General features: G+C 41.8%; 1 protein-coding gene across 1 annotated transcript in view; it reads right to left on the bottom strand.

The window, feature by feature from the left end:
* The window catches only part of LOC144112601 (uncharacterized), a 61,626-nt gene that overhangs the window by 37,034 nt on the left and 7,683 nt on the right, over positions 1-16,909 (bottom strand). The window contains exon 3 of the mRNA XM_077645398.1: positions 813-873. Within this exon, the coding sequence (XP_077501524.1) occupies positions 813-873 (61 nt within the window). The remainder of the gene's footprint in view (positions 1-812; positions 874-16,909) is intronic.

Raw genomic sequence — 16,909 nt, 5'->3', positions numbered from 1 at the left:
TGAAGCTCTTGCTGTCATTTCTCAGGAACCCTTGGCTTCAGCATTAATTCCCTCCCCCTTCCTCTCACAATTCATCTAATATCGCCCCATTCTCTCTCTTTTCCTCTAATTCCTTCTTTTTTTGTTCTCCCGCATTTCACTCTGCCATGCTGCTTCATTGTTTCATCATATTCTTTTCGTTTTTCAGGTCAACGAAGCCAGTCGTGTCACGGTGCACCTATTGCAGCTGGACACAAAGCCTCCACGTTCGCCACATCTCTCCACGCACAATACCCCCGTATTCCTTTCTGTTGAGCCGGCCTTTTTATTTCAAGCCGCTGAAGCAGCCACCAAGCCTGGACAAGATTCACCCTCCCCATTCTATAACACCCTTCCCACCTTTTCCCCCTCACTGGGCCTTTTTCCTCGGAGGCAAGGCGATACTCCACGCCATTGACGAATGCTTTACCCACACGACGACAACTCCTCTAGTTGAAACGTTGGCAAGCACTCCGAGGCTTTCCCCTCCTTTGATGGAAGCCAACAGTCACCGAAAACAAGGAGCGTATGTTTTTTTTTACATTGTGGTGTTCAGTAATTGGAGATAATAGGGTAATTATTTAAAGATAATTGTTTCGAAGCAGAAGGCCTTCTTCACTTTGTGAGTGCAAAGACACCATCTGCACACCCTCTCTCCACCATGTAAACATAAATGTTGCCGCACTACGTTCCACCTTCGCGTTGTTGTCGATCTACTCAGCGACCTCACAGTTGCAGGTTAGCAGTGGACGTGGTTCCTCTAGGACTGCAGTCGACCACGTGGCCCTGCCTGCCGTGCCCGAGGGGTTAACCATCACGCAGGGACCTTCGGCTGCCCAGGGATCCAGGGAGAACCTGCGTGTGAGAGACGTACCTGATGAAGACGATTAGAGCGAAGCCGGTGAGAAGAGGAGAACGGCGTCCGGCGGCCTGCCGTGTTGCCCCTAAGAGCGGCATTTACTTGACATCTGTTCCGCGCCGTGTTCCCTGCTCCATATAAAACCTGTCCACTTAAAACTATATAAAAATGTTTCTTTCATGCAGTTTGGTATCAGCAGTGAAGTGGTACGTGTAACATGTAAATTTAGTGCTCTCGTCACATATGTACAAAGAGCTACAATAACTTCCTCGCGGTTTTATTAACCTGTGTCTCTTAACCGTACTAGCCTTCCCCATGAGCCGGAATGCGAGCGACCGAACAAACAGCTATGTCTTCGTGACCTCAATCACAGTCTGTTTACCGGGTACCTATAGTTGATTACCACGTAGTTATCTATATTTGCCAATGTATGAGAAAATGCGAAACACAAATTTTGTTCCTTCCCCCTTTAAAGGTGCAGTTGTGGAGTTTTGGGGGCCCGCTCAAGCCGATTTAATATAGCCTTTTCCTTGCCTCCTATTGGAAATGAATATTATTTATGTACAACATTTTCGAGTTAAAAACAATGAAGAATATCTACTTTAGCTTATTTTTCTTTCATTTCTACTGCACACGTGTATACGCTCTCATATTAGCCTGATATGTGCGGAGATAGGTGCTATTATGTCTAAATTACTGCAATCTTTTTCTTCGTTTAGTTCAGTGCAATGCGCCCATGCTTTTGAATAAAGCTATCCTTGTTGCATACGCTGCACTGAAGTTCAACAAGGCGGCTTGATTGTACTTCTGACTTCACTCATACTTTTACATTGACTAGAACGAAGTGTGCCCACTTTGTCGATGAGCTAGCCGTCCATGCTTCGCAATCATGCAGCTCGCGCATCCATCGGCTGACATGTATAACCGGTGGCTGTAACAATGCAACGTTCGCTGCATTGTGTGCAGGGAGCCGCCGCCAAGTCTGGGCTGATCCAGTTGTGCTTTATTTTCCCTCTTTTAACAAGCTGAAACAAAACACTACAGTCACCTCGCAGACGAAAACTCCGTTCAGTGATCGACAGCGTACGTTTGCGTGACGCACTCTGCAGCTGGCAGACGTCAAGCTGAACGAAAGAATTCCCAGCACGGTTTGAAGGGCGTGTTTGTAGTACTCATCTGCCAAAAGCGCCTATTGGGGTTGGGAGAGTAAAGTCGTGGGTGCTCTAAACGCGCATTCAAAAGTAGCGCTGCGTGGCACGGAGAATCAAAGTCAACGGCAGCAGGAAGACGGCGCGGCACAAACTTCCGTTTCGGTTTCGGTTATTTTTTTTTAGCTAGCACGGCTTGTTCATGCCAAAGGCTGACATCCGGGACATGCTGCCCAACTTCAGGTGGCTTCACTTTCGGGCGCCCGATGCGGCATCCCAGTGGTTCTGCCGCCTCTAAAAAGGCACCTAGGCAAGGATAACGTGCGCAGCGCTCCAAGCGGAAATTACCTTTTTTTTTACCTCAATTTTAATACACAGGCGGCATAGGCGTTTGACACCCTCTCTTCTAGTTCACTTTACCTGCGCACCACACTCGACACGACCACCGACGACCACACGACGACCACACGAGACCCTCTAAAGAACGCAACGGCTGCCACGCCGCTGCTAACACAAGAAGGCAAAAACAACATTCGATCATGCCGCTGCCGCCGCTGCTGAAGCGGCGCTGTACGCGGTTTTGAGATTAATTAATTTTCTACAGGAAATATATCGAAAGAATAAAGTTGAAATACATGAGAAGGAATTAAGGGTACATCAACTGTCCAGGTACAAAAAAAATTAAGGCAAGGTTGTTCTCTATCACCGCTGCTGTTCATGCTTTATATGATAAGTATGGAGAGAAGGCTACAAGGAAGCAATCTAGGTTATGATCTGTGCCGGGTTCGAACCCGACCGCGGCGGCTGCGTTTTTATGGAGGAAAAACGCTAAGGCGCCCGTGTGCTGTGCGATGTCAGTGCACGTTAAAGATCCCCAGGTGGTCAAAATTATTCCGGAGCCCTCCACTACGGCACCTCTTCTTCCTTTCTTCTTTCACTCCCTCCTTTATCCCTTCCCTTACGGCGCGGTACAGGTGTCCAACGCTATATGAGACAGATACTGCGCCATTTCCTTCCCCCCAAAACCAGTTATTATTATTAGGTTATGATCTGTCATACAGATTAGGCGGAAAGGTTGTTGAGCAACGACTACCGGGTTTAATGTATGCGGACGATATTGTACTGTTAGTGAATAACCAGAAAGATTTGCAAACTTTGGTGAACTTCTGTGGTTTCAGTCTAGGTTTCAGTTTTAGCGCAACTAGGTCAGGTGTGATGGTTTTCAACGGCACAACTGATCAGGAGCTTACAATACAGGGCCATGAAATACCCAGAGTGGCCGAATACAAATACCTCGGGGTATGGGCAAACAAAGGGCATATGTACACGGAAAAGCACGAACAGTCTCTCATAGCAAAAGGGCGAAGAGATGCCGGGATAATGAAACATAGGGCCTTGTGGGGGTACAACAGGTATGAAGTCCTCAGAGGTATTTGGAAAAGAATAATGGTGCCGATGCTTACTTTCGGGAATGCAGTTCTATGCTTAAGAGCTGAATTTCAGTTGCGATTAGAAGTAAATCCGAGAACTGTTGGAAGATTAGCACTATAGGTGCGCACGGGAAAACCACAAACGAGGCAGTACAGGGGGATATGGACTTGGCAACGTTCGAAGCACGGGAAGCTCAGAGTAAAGTACTATACGAAGAACGCCTGGGGAAATTGGACGATAACAGTTGGGCAGGTAATGTATTTAAATACCTGTACAGAAAGAGCGATGAAACACAGTGGCGGAAACGAACTAGAAAGCTGACCAGTAAGTTTGCCAGGGATGAGGAAGGAGAAAGAAAGAGCATTAAACGGCAGGTTAAAAACGTCGAAGGTAAAAATTTGCCACGTTCAATGGAAAAGAAGCATAGTGTAGAACTATATCGATGCTGGAAAAGGCAGATCAGGAAGGAAACGTTTTATGATAACTCAAGGGGCAGTGCCCTCCTCTTTGAAGTATAGGTCAGGGAGTCTTAGAACGTTCAGCTACAAAAAGAAATTTAACGAAGATGACACATGTGCTGTGTGTGGTAAATCTGTAGAAACAGACCACTTTTATTAAAACGTGGCGCCCAATACGCCGCAGCTCACATACTGCTAGGGCTGTGAGATTGTGACTGTAGACAACAGTGCTATGCAATAGCTGCATTACTTGAGTAAAGTTAAATTTCATATGTAGAGCTTAATCCCTTCAGTCAAGAACAACCGTCCACTAGAATTAAATTTTAGTTTTTAGATTTCTATAAGGAACATATCCAACAGCTCAGAAAAAATTCCCACCGTCGCAGATACCTTGATGTGTGAATATTTAAATTTTCAAATGCGAATAATAAGAAAAAAAACCTTGCAATATCGAATGGAGTGTATGTTTTCTAAAAAAACAATTTAAAAATATAATTGTGCAAACATTGTTCCAAGTTCTTTTTCAAAATAGTATCCCGCCTTTCGAACGAAAATATACAAAACTATACTGACTCTACCATACTAAAAAAAAAACATGATGTCCTTAGAAATGTATATTGCTTGATTGAACAGCATTAACTGCATGCAATAGGTGATGTAGACACGCAGAATGAGTAACCATATGAAACCATGAATTCATACAATGCAACATTTAAAGGTAAGAGGATGGATAGTAAAACCTCATGAATTCGGACATCAAGGGACCGGAAGAAATTCCCAAATTATCCGAAGGTTGAGTTATGAATAGCCCCTTGCCTCCATTCTTCTCGAAGCTGGTTCATAGTTCATACCACAGTCATGGATTGTGTAACAAACACATACATCATGATCAATAGACAAAAACAAGGTTTCCATTTTTGGACAGAAAATTCTAAATAATGTTACACTTCATTCAGCAAAAAGTCACCTTCTGTTACCGCAAACATAAAAATAGAATAGACGTCATGGTGCGAGTTAAACCCATGTAGCAACAGATACTGTTCAGCCAGCCGGTGTGAGCTGTGTTATACACATGAAAAATAATGACAAGCTCCAATGCCCAGCCACAACAAGCCTCGCTACACTGTGTACTTTGAATTAGCAACTGCAGTGAAATGCACATTAAATGTGGCTTTCATTTCAGAGCAGTTTAAATATAACGGATTAAAATGCCACCCTGAATGTCTGGCTGAACAGTAATAAAAGCTGTTGCTGCAGCTTTGGTAGAGATGCTTCATCATAATGTCCCAAATGTGACTAAAGCAAAAACAAGAAACAGCAGAGAAAATAAACAAAATAATGAGACATGCACTCGCATGGTACTGTAACAAGAAAGACAAGTAAGGCTAGACATTTCTTAAAGTTCCTATAGCACCAGAATGGAGATTAAGGATGGCCCACCAATAGCCCATTCATCCAATGGCTACTTATTGCACGGAATGTATTTTTTTTACAACACCTTGCTCCATGAAAATCTTGAAAAATTGGGGGAAAAAAATATTCTCCTTCCACTGTGCTCTATCAAATGATAACAAGGTGTCCTGTATAATCATACCCTTCTTTATGCTTATACCATGTTGCCCCATGGTATCTTCAACAATAACCCTCATCGATGCTGCAAGTATCTATGCTTTTGATGGATGGGCCAATCATTATGCACACCATTTCGTCCATGGACAACAGGCACTAAGGCCTACAAAAAGTTAATTCACAGGCTATGAACATCAGGACAAAGCATCCATGAAGGCAAGGATTTATATTGAAGGCTTCTTCCTGTGGTAGCATGTATTCCTTTGGCTTGTCAATATTAGCCTCCAAAATTAACAGAGAAAAGCAGTGTAAGTGAATAAAAGCTGCAATGCCATAAACAGCGATGCTTAAATTCTTTCTTTATAAAAGACTGCACGTTGGACAACACACAAAAAGTACCCGGAACCATCCATCAGTTAGAGAAAAAAGGATATGAAAGAATTTGGACAAGAAAGAAATATCAGCAGACATTATGCTTATGATACAACTATTTAGCTTATACTATGGCTAGAAATCAATGCCTTGTGCAGCCCTAGGTTGCAGCTCACTTATGGAGGTCAGTGGCTGTAGCTCTGGACGTGGGAGATGAGAAGCAGGGGGCTTGGCTTATGCCAAAACATGGTGATAGCTTCAAATAATTTCGACCACATGAGGTTCTTTAATGCGCTCTGACACCGCATACCACATGGGTGTGCTTGCATCTAACTTCCGTCGAAATGTAGTGACCGTTGCCAGGATTTCATTCGACAACATTGCACTCAGCAGCCAAACAAAAAAGCCATTGAATCAATACAGCAGTTTGCATCAATATCCATGTTTCACATGTTGCCAGGTTGCTGCTTCTATTTGTTCACTTGTGAGAAAAGCGTTTCTGGCCTTGCAATGAAATAGGTACCGGATGTTGCATACACATTTGAAGATTTGCATGCACTGGAATGTTTGGCTCAGGTGTGTTCACGAAAGTCCACAGTTGTGCATAACATTGAAGTAATTACAATTAAACTCCTCTCGAGCATGGGAGCTGGCTACAAACAAGGACATTTTTTGAAGCTCCTGGCTGCGCAGAGCTACATGTTGATTGCAGTTATGGCTAAACATGGTTGACAGGACACTGAAATAACCTGTTTCGTTACATCTGCAGAAAATTGCATTGTGTTGCATTTCAGAGGGTCTTATGTCTCCCAATTTCCTAGTGGCTGTTTCACCATATGGAAGTTATGTTTCATTTGCTTGTTTTGGAATCTGTTTCACATTGTGGAATTCCTTGAAAACACTCTCTAAAGCAAGGCCTGGTAGAATTCCAAGCACACTCTGAGTGCCTCGAATGCTCTATAGAGATATCTGTATATTTATGCAATGGATTGGGTCTAGTAGTAAGCTCCTCTAGTGCTGCATACAGCTCTGGGCAGACAAAGGAGTTGACAGGTACCGTTTACTTGATCTGTGTTTTCTACTTGCCATTACAGTGTGTGAAAGGCCCAACAATGGGAAGTTTTGTGGGGCGATAATTTTCTACAAAAGTGAGTAGCGCTTTCTGCTTTACCTGGTCCTGTGGAAACAATGCGCTGGTGTTAACGTGACCAGCAATGACGACCAAACAGGAAATTGTCATGTGCGTGTAACAGTACTATCCTCTCTCGTGCAAGTATCGCTAATCTCTCCCCTCAGTTTCCACCAATTGGCCCATTCTATGAAATGAAAAGTCTTCCAGACACAAGTACAAGGCTGACGTGACATGCAAGTTTAATACACTTGGCATACCACGCCATCTCTAATCAGGTACGTACTTGTGCAAAGAGAATAGGTCACAGCGAAACTCGTCCAAACAATAGTAATAATACCATACCAATAACAAAGAAAAATGACTAGATCTTTTCTTTCAGTGTAATAAATCTCAGTGTGAACAGCAGATCCCACCTCAAAAGATAACACATAGTTAAGGTGATGACAAGAAGGATAGAAAGTGAACCATTTGAAAAGTTTCCGCAAAAAACTGAATATACCCTGTATGTCAGGCAAGCATTGCCAGATATTTTTTTTTCAGGGGATAAATTTCTGCACAGTAATAATCTGGCACTGAAAGAGAAAAAATTCCCCAAGTATTTAGGAATTTCCGAAACAAAATTGAAACTTTGTAAAGCAGAAATGGGAGACGCTTAAACATACAAAAATGGTAAAGTAAAAAGCGCCTCAGTAGTGATCTGGTATCTCTCTGTATCCTCTTTCTTATCCATCTGCTAGAGAGTACAATAGCAATCACCCCAAAACACACCTTAACCCTTCGACACGTTATGTGCACAACAGCACATAAAGCAAACTCGCAGCTTTTTCCGAGAGTGGGCTGCATCTAGTAGCCTTTCTTTGTTTTGAGGTGAACTTCACATCCTTCATAATGCAAATGCGCTAGATTTTTTTTATGCCATACAGTGAATGCAGTGAATATTTTGTGAAACAGTGAGCGGTATAGCATATCGTCCGCCATTCTTCTGCAAAAATATTTTGCCACCATTTTAGCATAACTCTTTGCCTCAATGTCAAATGTAGTGCTCACCTTCGAAATAGAAATTATTTTCATGGACCTTCAGGAGTTTACCTTCTAAGTCAAAGCATATTTATGTCGCTATTTTAGTCAATTAGGACACTACAAAAATTCGCACCTTCCTGCCATAATATGTTCTAGAATTTTGCGCTGGAAAACTGACAGGCTGTCTTCATAAAAACCTGAATATATTATTTAGGCTGAAAAACGTTCCATTTTGATGAAACAAGAAATGGTGCATTCCATACATAACCATTTTCGTTGCAAACAATACAGTGTAACTGTGAGCTAACACTGCCCAACAAATTGAAAACATCGATGCCAGTTAAACATTTATCGTGTGCATACAAATCGAGCTGCACTCTAGTAATACCACATTGCATTTGTCAAATTTTTCACACAGCAGTAATGCAACCAGATCATGGGGAATAATTTTTAAGTGTGCAGTTCTGGTTGCTGCTCATATAAATGTTAATTACCCTAACTTACGTAAACAACTACTGATATACAAAATGAACACTTGGCATATTTCTCCGAACCAACCAACAAAACATCTGCCCACTGTTGTGACACTAGTGAGGGAATGCAACCACACACAGTAGTACTCTTGAAGGTACAACGCTGAGCAGTGCAACAAGTGATGCCAGAAATATTTTCTGGGGGTGGGGGTGCTAAAACTCACACAAATGGCAAACAAAAGAGTGCCAGTACTGTGGGGTTTAGAGTACAGAACACAAATAAAGGGCATTAGAACTACAACAAACAGTCAGTATGTCAATACCACTTTTCGGCAGCAGGTGTAACAAAACAGTCATGGGAAGCAACGAACAACGCACAGGAATAAATAAAATGGAATCTGAAAACACACTGAAAGATTTCTCACCACAGTGCAGTGAATGTTTCTAAAAGCACATCAGCTGAACAGCTTATAATGAATTGCAGCAATTACAACACTGACATCAGTGGTGACAGACCGAATAGACTTCTTATCATTAACACCCAATGTAAATATGACAAGGCTAGCTTCAGTAATATGTGCAGCTTACAAAGAAGCTTACTCAAACCACAATTTCAGCACAAGTGCTATTAAAACATAATTCTTAAAGCCTAAAAACAAAAGCAAGCCACGTAATCTTGAGGCTCAAGTTTTTTTATTCCCCCTCATACGTTTTCCTAGCACTATTAAAATGCCAAATTGAAAACACAACACATCCGAAGTTTTCAATTTTGACGCTAAGCAAACAAAGCTGCAGTGATAAACGGCAGTACTCAAAAACCATTTTTAAAAATTTAGGGGTCATCAATTGGACTGATGTGGAGGGCATGTGATAGCCTTTGCTTTTCATTCACCAATGTATTACATTAATAATAATAATAATTGGTTTTCGAAAGAAAGGAAATGGCGCAGTATCTGTCTGCAGTATCTGTCCCGTATATCTTTGAAAACCTTAACTGTGCCGTAAGGAAAGGGATAAAGGAGGGAGTGAAAGAAGAAAGGAAGAAAGATGTGCCGTAGTGGAGGGCTCCGGAATAATTTCGACCACGTGGGGATCTTTAACGTGCACTGAGATCGCACAGCACACGGGCGCCTTAGCGTTTTGCCTCCATAAAAACGCAGTTGCCGCGGTCGGGTTCGAAGCCCGGAACTCCGGTTCAGTAGCCGAGCGCCCCAAACACTGAGCCACTGCGGCACGGCAATGTATTCCATTCCGATTCTATTTTTTCACTCACCAACACTCCAATCATGATTACATTCCAATTATGCAAAATCTGTCACAATATTATATTGCAGAAATGCCATCTCTAAAAACACAAGTACACTTGGGACAACAAAATTCAACAGAGAGTCAGGCCACATTTTTTTCCCCATCTTCATCATAAACCTGAAAACTAGTACCAGCAATAAATATATTAGACACACTGCTGCTGAATGCTTTTCTTCAATGGGAAGTGATGCCACCCCATATGTCAGATTATTTTTTTTTTCGTTCACGCAAGTCTGGAAGTCCAATATACTTGTGGCTCTAGAAGAAGAAATGGAATAGCCCAGTACCAGTGCAGTACAAGGGCATGTGTCAGTGTCTCCTTCAGGCAAGGAGCGCGTCAACATTAAAGAATGGCTGCAAATCAAACTAGCTACCGACATAGCTTAAAAAGGAACACTTGTGATAGGTCACCTAGTTAGCATGCTGCCAGCTGGTTGTCGACAGGACAGCTACCAAAATGCGTTCCAAAGGGCACCAGAGAACTCAGCTGTTCCTTTAGTGTCCTGGCTCTTTGTGGTGTTTTAAACTGCACTTAACTGAGAACGCCTTAGAGCACAAGTCACAATGGAATGGTTTTTCATGCCTGTGGGACCGCACGTGCACCATAAGGGTTACCTTTTGTTCAAAGGCCATGGGGCACAGCTGGCACTAGAAAGGCTTCTCACCAGTGTGAATGTAGACGTGTCTTACCAAAGTATCTTTTCTAGAAAAGGCACTGTCACGAAAACTGCAACGGTATGGATGATCACTTGTATGGGTGTGCAGGTGTCTGACCAGGCTGTCCCTTGTTGCGAACGCGCTATCCCAGTTACTGCAATGATACGGGCGTTCGCCTGTGTGGGTGCGAATATGCGCTACAAGGTCAGATCTCTCCTGGAAAATCTTGCCGCAGTGGGTGCACTGGTGAATTTGCTTGCCTGTGGGCTTGTCCTGGTGAGTACTCATGCTTGTACTAATGGATGGCACACTGTGGTTGACAGGGTGATTTTCATCAGGTGGACTTTGTCCAGGAAACATGCAAACGTTGTGGTCTCCCATGACTGATCCTGCATTTCAAAACCAAGGCACTTTCATCAAAACCTTGCGCCTAAGATGCCACAGCTTGCTTAAAACTAGTGAAGAAAAGCCATATTTAGAATGCAGAGTCTAGGCCCCTCAGTCGAGAACTGTCCAGTGGAAGTAAATCTTCAAACTTTTTGGGTTTATGTCAGGGACATGGCAACATAGCAAAGAAATAATTCCCACCAACTTCGATGCCTAATTATTAGGAGTCTGCAAATATTTAAATTGCAAATATGAACAAAAAGTTTTAAGATATAAATAAGCAAACATTGCACAGACTTCTTTTTAAAAAAAAAAGTGAATAGCCTTTGCAACCAAAAGAAAAAACACTATACTGACTCAGCCCTACACAATATAAAATGGTGTGCACAGAACTGTATATTGTGTGATTAGAAAGCATTAACCCAGGTTTTTAATAATTTCATGGTTTCCAGCTCTGATCCTTTTTATGTGTAAAGGAGGAGAGATCAAGCTAACAGAAACAGTACTTAAAAGGATACCATAGGTGATGTGATCACGCAACATGAGAAACAAAATGAAATCAATGAATTCATATGAAGCAACAATTAAAGGTAACATGATGGGTAGCAAAACCTAATTCAAATTTCCAGGGATTGGAAGATAGTACCAATTTATCCAAAGCTGGAGTTATAAAATGCCCTCTCCCACATCACTGATAAAAAAATTGCGGTAAATCCTTGAGAGGAGGCTCACAGTGCAAACAGTGATAAGCCCATGACAAATGTGCAGTTTCGGCATACTGGAAGAACAACACAGACACAATTGTTTCCCTAAAGTCCTCACAAATCAGTTTTCCTTTTCCTATTAATAATATGTTAAGTTGCAGAGGTATTTCTCACATATTGTGAGGCATATTTTGGGAATATTTTCTGGATGCAATAATTTCTAGGGCCTGATACGTCCAATATATTGGTTCAGTTGGATCCAGTGAGGTTCAAGTGGTCGGTTGGCTACAACACAACTGGAACCAATTCGAACATCCAAATGGAACCAGTTGGAATGTCCAATTTGTTCCAAACAAAATTCCCAAACTTTTTTTTTTTTCACTGTGGATAGTGTAGCAGGGGGTGGTAGAAAGTTAGATGGCCTGATGAGATTCAGAAGTTTGCGGGCATACAGTCGGCACAGCTGGCAAAGGACAGGGATAATTGGAGAGGCATGGGAGAGGCCTTTGGCCTGCAATGGTCATAGTCAGGCTGCTGCTGCTGATGATGAAAAGATGTGTTCTCATTCTGTGATAGTTTGAAGCAGGTGGTCACGCATCATGTTCACAGCTCGTGTGATGTGACCAACCCACCTGCAGAAATTTGCTAAACATCCAAGCCAATCGGTGCCCGCGTGATAACGGTCGACCCGATGAATGACAGAAACAAATGCCTTTGTACAGTTTACCAGACACTTTAAACTTAATGTTTGGATAATTTGCCCAGATATTTTGGTTCTGCCATGAAACGAAAGTCAGCACAATGTTCGATTGCTGCTGACTAAATATTTCAAAATTTTTGAAAATTAGAAACTCTCAGATACTAAATTCTTGAACTGAGTACGAGCCGAACAACAAACATGTTCAATTCGAAATAGAAATTTCGAATATTTACACTCCCACCCTTATTTTCAATATCGACATCCTCTCATAAGTCTGTATCTGACGCAACTTCAAGGCCTCAAACCGTTCCGACTCATTCCTGTCACTAGAGTACCATTTTAGAACTAAGGTATCAAAACAAGCAAATGAAAGCACACATGAAGTACTCTTGCCAGAGCTATTATTAATATTATTAAAGAAGATTATTAATGTATAGGGGAGTTTAACGTCCCAAAGCAACTCAGGCTATCAGGGAGACTCTAGTGAAAGGCTTCAGAAATATCGACCACCTGGGGTTCTTTAACGTGCACTGACATCGCATAGTACACATATTAATAAACAAGAGGCATACATCAAACACTTTTTCGTTAATTTTATGACTGGCTTGAGACGGTTCTCAAAGCGTGCTGCAAAGGGTACCATATATATAGGTAGCAGCCATTTTCAGCAAAAAAATTCACAGCAGTAGTAAAAACAGACACAAATTTAATGTGCGCACATGAATAAACTGTGACTGGAGGGATTAAAAGGTGCACAGTTGTGAAGTGAAATTTCCTTCTTTTAATTCTGCATACAGTTCGCATTTCACCTGGCAAAAAGCGCATGTTACCGGCAGACCGTAAGAGTGCAAAACCCTCCTATCTCAAAGCTGGTTCATACCTCGTCGCATACCAAACTAACATACACTTAGTAATAGACGTAAACATAGTTTCCATGCTCAGACACAAACTTTTTGAAAATTACACTTAAGGATAAGGACAATTTATAAAATTACAGGTAAAGATGAGGACGCTACAGTTCATTCCGCAGACACGTGCTATTAACACAAACCGAAAAATGGAACTGACGTCAAGGTTTGAGTTAAACTCATGTAGCAACAGATACTGGTTACCCAGGTGGTGTTAGTAGTGCTTTACACATAAGAATATCATCAGTCTTCTATGTGCACTTCAAATAAACCAACCAATTATGGCTTTTGCTCAAGAGCAGGTAAAACAGAACAGGTTAAAGTTCAACACCGAAAATCTGCTTGAACAGTAATAAAAGCTGCTGCTGTAGCTTTGGTAGAGATACTTCATCATAAAGCCTCAGACATGACTCAAGCAAAAACAAAAAACAGCACAGAAAATAAACAAAATAATCAGAAATGTGCATGGTACTGTAACAACAAAGTCAAGTAAGGCAAGACATTTCCAAAAACTAAAAGCCCTTTAGCACCAGAAGTGAGATCAAGGATGGATCACCACACATGCATTCATTCAATGGCTACTCACTGCACAGAACGTATTACTTTTACTGCACCTTCTTAATTCAGCAAAAACCTTGAAATATTACGGAAAAAAATATTCTGCTTGCTCTATCAAATGACAACAAGGTGACCTGCATACTTATATCCTTATTTATGCTTAGCCCATCTTGCCCATGGTATCTTAAACAATAGCCATCATTGATCTCCCAGTATCTGTGCTCTCAAAAAATGGGGCATCATGCACCCCGCTTTGTCCATATAGAGAACGTTCTGAGGCCTGTAAGCAAGCTCTTTTACAGACTATGAACATCAGGCCATTGAGGCTATGAGGGTTGGGAAGATTTGTAATTGCAGGCTTCTTCATCTGGTAGCATGTATTCCTTGGCTCATTGATATTAGCCTGCAAAGTTAAGAGAGAAAAGCAGGATAAGTAAAATAAAAACTGCAATGCCCTAAGCAGCGATTTTAATATGCTTCCTTTATAAATGACTGCATGTTTGACAACACATAAAAAGAACTTGGGACCATCCATCAGTTAGAGTCAAAAGATATGAAAGAATCTGGACAAGAAAAATATGCAAACAGGCACTGTGCTCAGCAACTACTCAGCTTATACTATGGTCACAAATCTGTGCCTAGAGCAGCCCTAGGCTGCAGCCAACATTTGGAGGTGTGTGGTTGTAACTCAGACTTGGGAGATGGGGAGCAGTGGGGCTTAGTTTCTGCCAAAACAAGGTACCTATTAGTTTCCAATAATTTGTTACGTTGGTTTTCTTTGATGTGCACCGACACCACACAGCACATAATTTCTTTGTATTCAACTTCTTTCACAATGTAGCCACAGTAGCCAGGATTTAATTGCACTTGGCAGCCAAACGCCACAGCCACTTTGCCATCGCGGCAGTTTGCATATGTGTTTTATCGCATACCACACCACCCCTAATAAGGAACATACTAGCAGGAAGACAGGACACTATGAACAAACATGTACGACATGAACAGAGCGAAACATGCCAAATGTGTTTCTTTGTTGCATCCAGTTCTCTTCGTGCAAGTACGTACCTTAATAGAAATGAGCCCGCTCACCCAAACAGAAGTATTAAAGGGGCTGTGAAGGGTGCTCTAATAAAGTTGTTGCATGCATGGGATATTGAAGCACGTGACTCCAAGAATAGTGTTTAGCAAGGCATATTTAAATGTGCTTTGTAGAGGCTGAGTTATCTGTAGTTAAATTCGAATTTCAGCGCCTTTCCCTCTCCTCTCATCACTTTTTGCACGCTGGAATGTAGGCGCTCTTTTGCCGACCCCCTCTGAGAGCGAAGCTTCCCAACCCACAGGAGCCAAGCGGCTTATTGGCCGTGGCCACTGTAGCTGCCTGACGTCTGCAAGAGTCTAACCAATGGCCACCTCTCACGTTGTATACGCAGATGCAGGGGACGCAGAAGGGTGCGAGGATAACAAGTCGCCGGGAAGGGCTCGCCAACTTTGACGCGCGATTGTGGGTCGTCTGCTGCGAGTAGGACAGTATTATTTGGCTCGTTTTCATGGCAACACAGAGCAGTGATTAAGCGAGTTGATCTGCTCTCCTCGGAAGACATTTCGGAGCCCCTTTAATACCACAGCACTACCCGAAAAAAATGACCACATCTTCTATTTAGCTTAAAGAATGGTGCGAATAGCATATCTCGCCTCAAAAGATAACACAGTGTTAAGGTGATGGCTAGACTGATGTCAAGTGAATAATTTGAAAAAGTGTAGGAAACTGGTCACAATGTACTCAGCATGTCAGGCAAGCATTGTCAGATTTTTTTTCCAGAGGATAAATGTTTCCACAGTAATTATCTGCCACTGAAAGAGAAGCAATGCATCAAGTATTGACGAATTTCCGAAACATAGTTCAAATTTTGTCAAGCAGAAATAGGAGATGCTTAAACGTAGAAAAATGGTGAAGCATAAAGTGCCACAATAATGATCTGGTATCTCTGTGTATCCTATTTTTTACCCTTGTCTGCTACAAAGTGGAATAGCAAATCGCTCTAAAATACACTTTAACCTTTTGACACGTTATGGGCACGAATGCATATAAAGCGAACTCAGTTTTTTCAGAGAGTGGACAGCATCTAACAGCAATTTCTTTGTTTCAGGTGATTTTCGAATCCTTCAAGTTACAAATAAGCTAGATTGTTTATGCCACATAATGAATTATTTCACAAAACAGTGAACGGGGTAGCAAGTAATCTGCCATTTTTCTGCGTACATATTTTGTGGCCAGTTGTAAAACGATTTGTTTACTCTCAACGTCAAGCGTAATGTGCACTTGCAAAAAAAATTTATTTACGCGACGCGTTGCATGTTCACTTTATGAGTCGCGGCTTATGTGCGTTGCTGTTTTCATTAATTACGACAGTGTGTACACAACTTCCCACATTTCCGCAATAAAACATCCAGTGGTTTGCACTGAAGAACTAACAAATTGTCTTTCTTAAGGCATGAAAATACTATTGAGGCTGAAAATTACTTAATTTTGATGATAACAAGAAATAGCACACCAAAGGGACACATAAGACAATTTGAATCCGACACAAATCGATATATCACCACACTACCAACATAACATATAGGTGTCACCACTAGCAGCCGTCTTTGCAAGCAAACACGCAGTGCATCAAGACAATTTTTTTCATGTGGATCGCTGAGGGTACACTGCCATTCTCTTATAAGCAGTCACTGCGGATCTGTTTTGATCCTGATGTCTTGAGTATGGATCAGGTGGAGGGAACATTTTTCATCACATTTTCTTGGCAATAAATGCATTTTTTTTGCTGCTGGAGACACATCAGTATAGCAAGAAAGAGCCACATAACCCGTTTTATTACAAACAATACAGCGCAACTGTCAGCTAACACTGCCCAATAAAGTAAAGACAATGATGCTAGTTTATGACCAGCATACATGTCAAACAAGATTATAGCTGCACTCTACAAATGCTGCACTGTATTTCTCCACAAGTGTTTCAGACTACAGTAATGAAACCACAGTTTGGGGAGTAATTTTTAAGTACGCAGTTCTGATTGCTGCTCGTCCAAATGTTACCAACCCTAACTCAAGTAAATGACTCCTGATGCAAAGAATGAAAGCATCTTTCTCCAAGCCAACCAACAAAACAATTGTTCACTGTTGTGTCAGTAGTGAGGGAATGCAACC

Source organism: Amblyomma americanum, unplaced genomic scaffold (assembly GCF_052857255.1).
Source record: "Amblyomma americanum isolate KBUSLIRL-KWMA unplaced genomic scaffold, ASM5285725v1 scaffold_428, whole genome shotgun sequence".
In the NCBI taxonomy this organism is placed as follows: Eukaryota; Metazoa; Arthropoda; class Arachnida; order Ixodida; family Ixodidae; genus Amblyomma; species Amblyomma americanum.
Note: the sequence above shows the minus strand (reverse complement) of the source record. Positions and strands in the feature narration are given on the sequence as shown.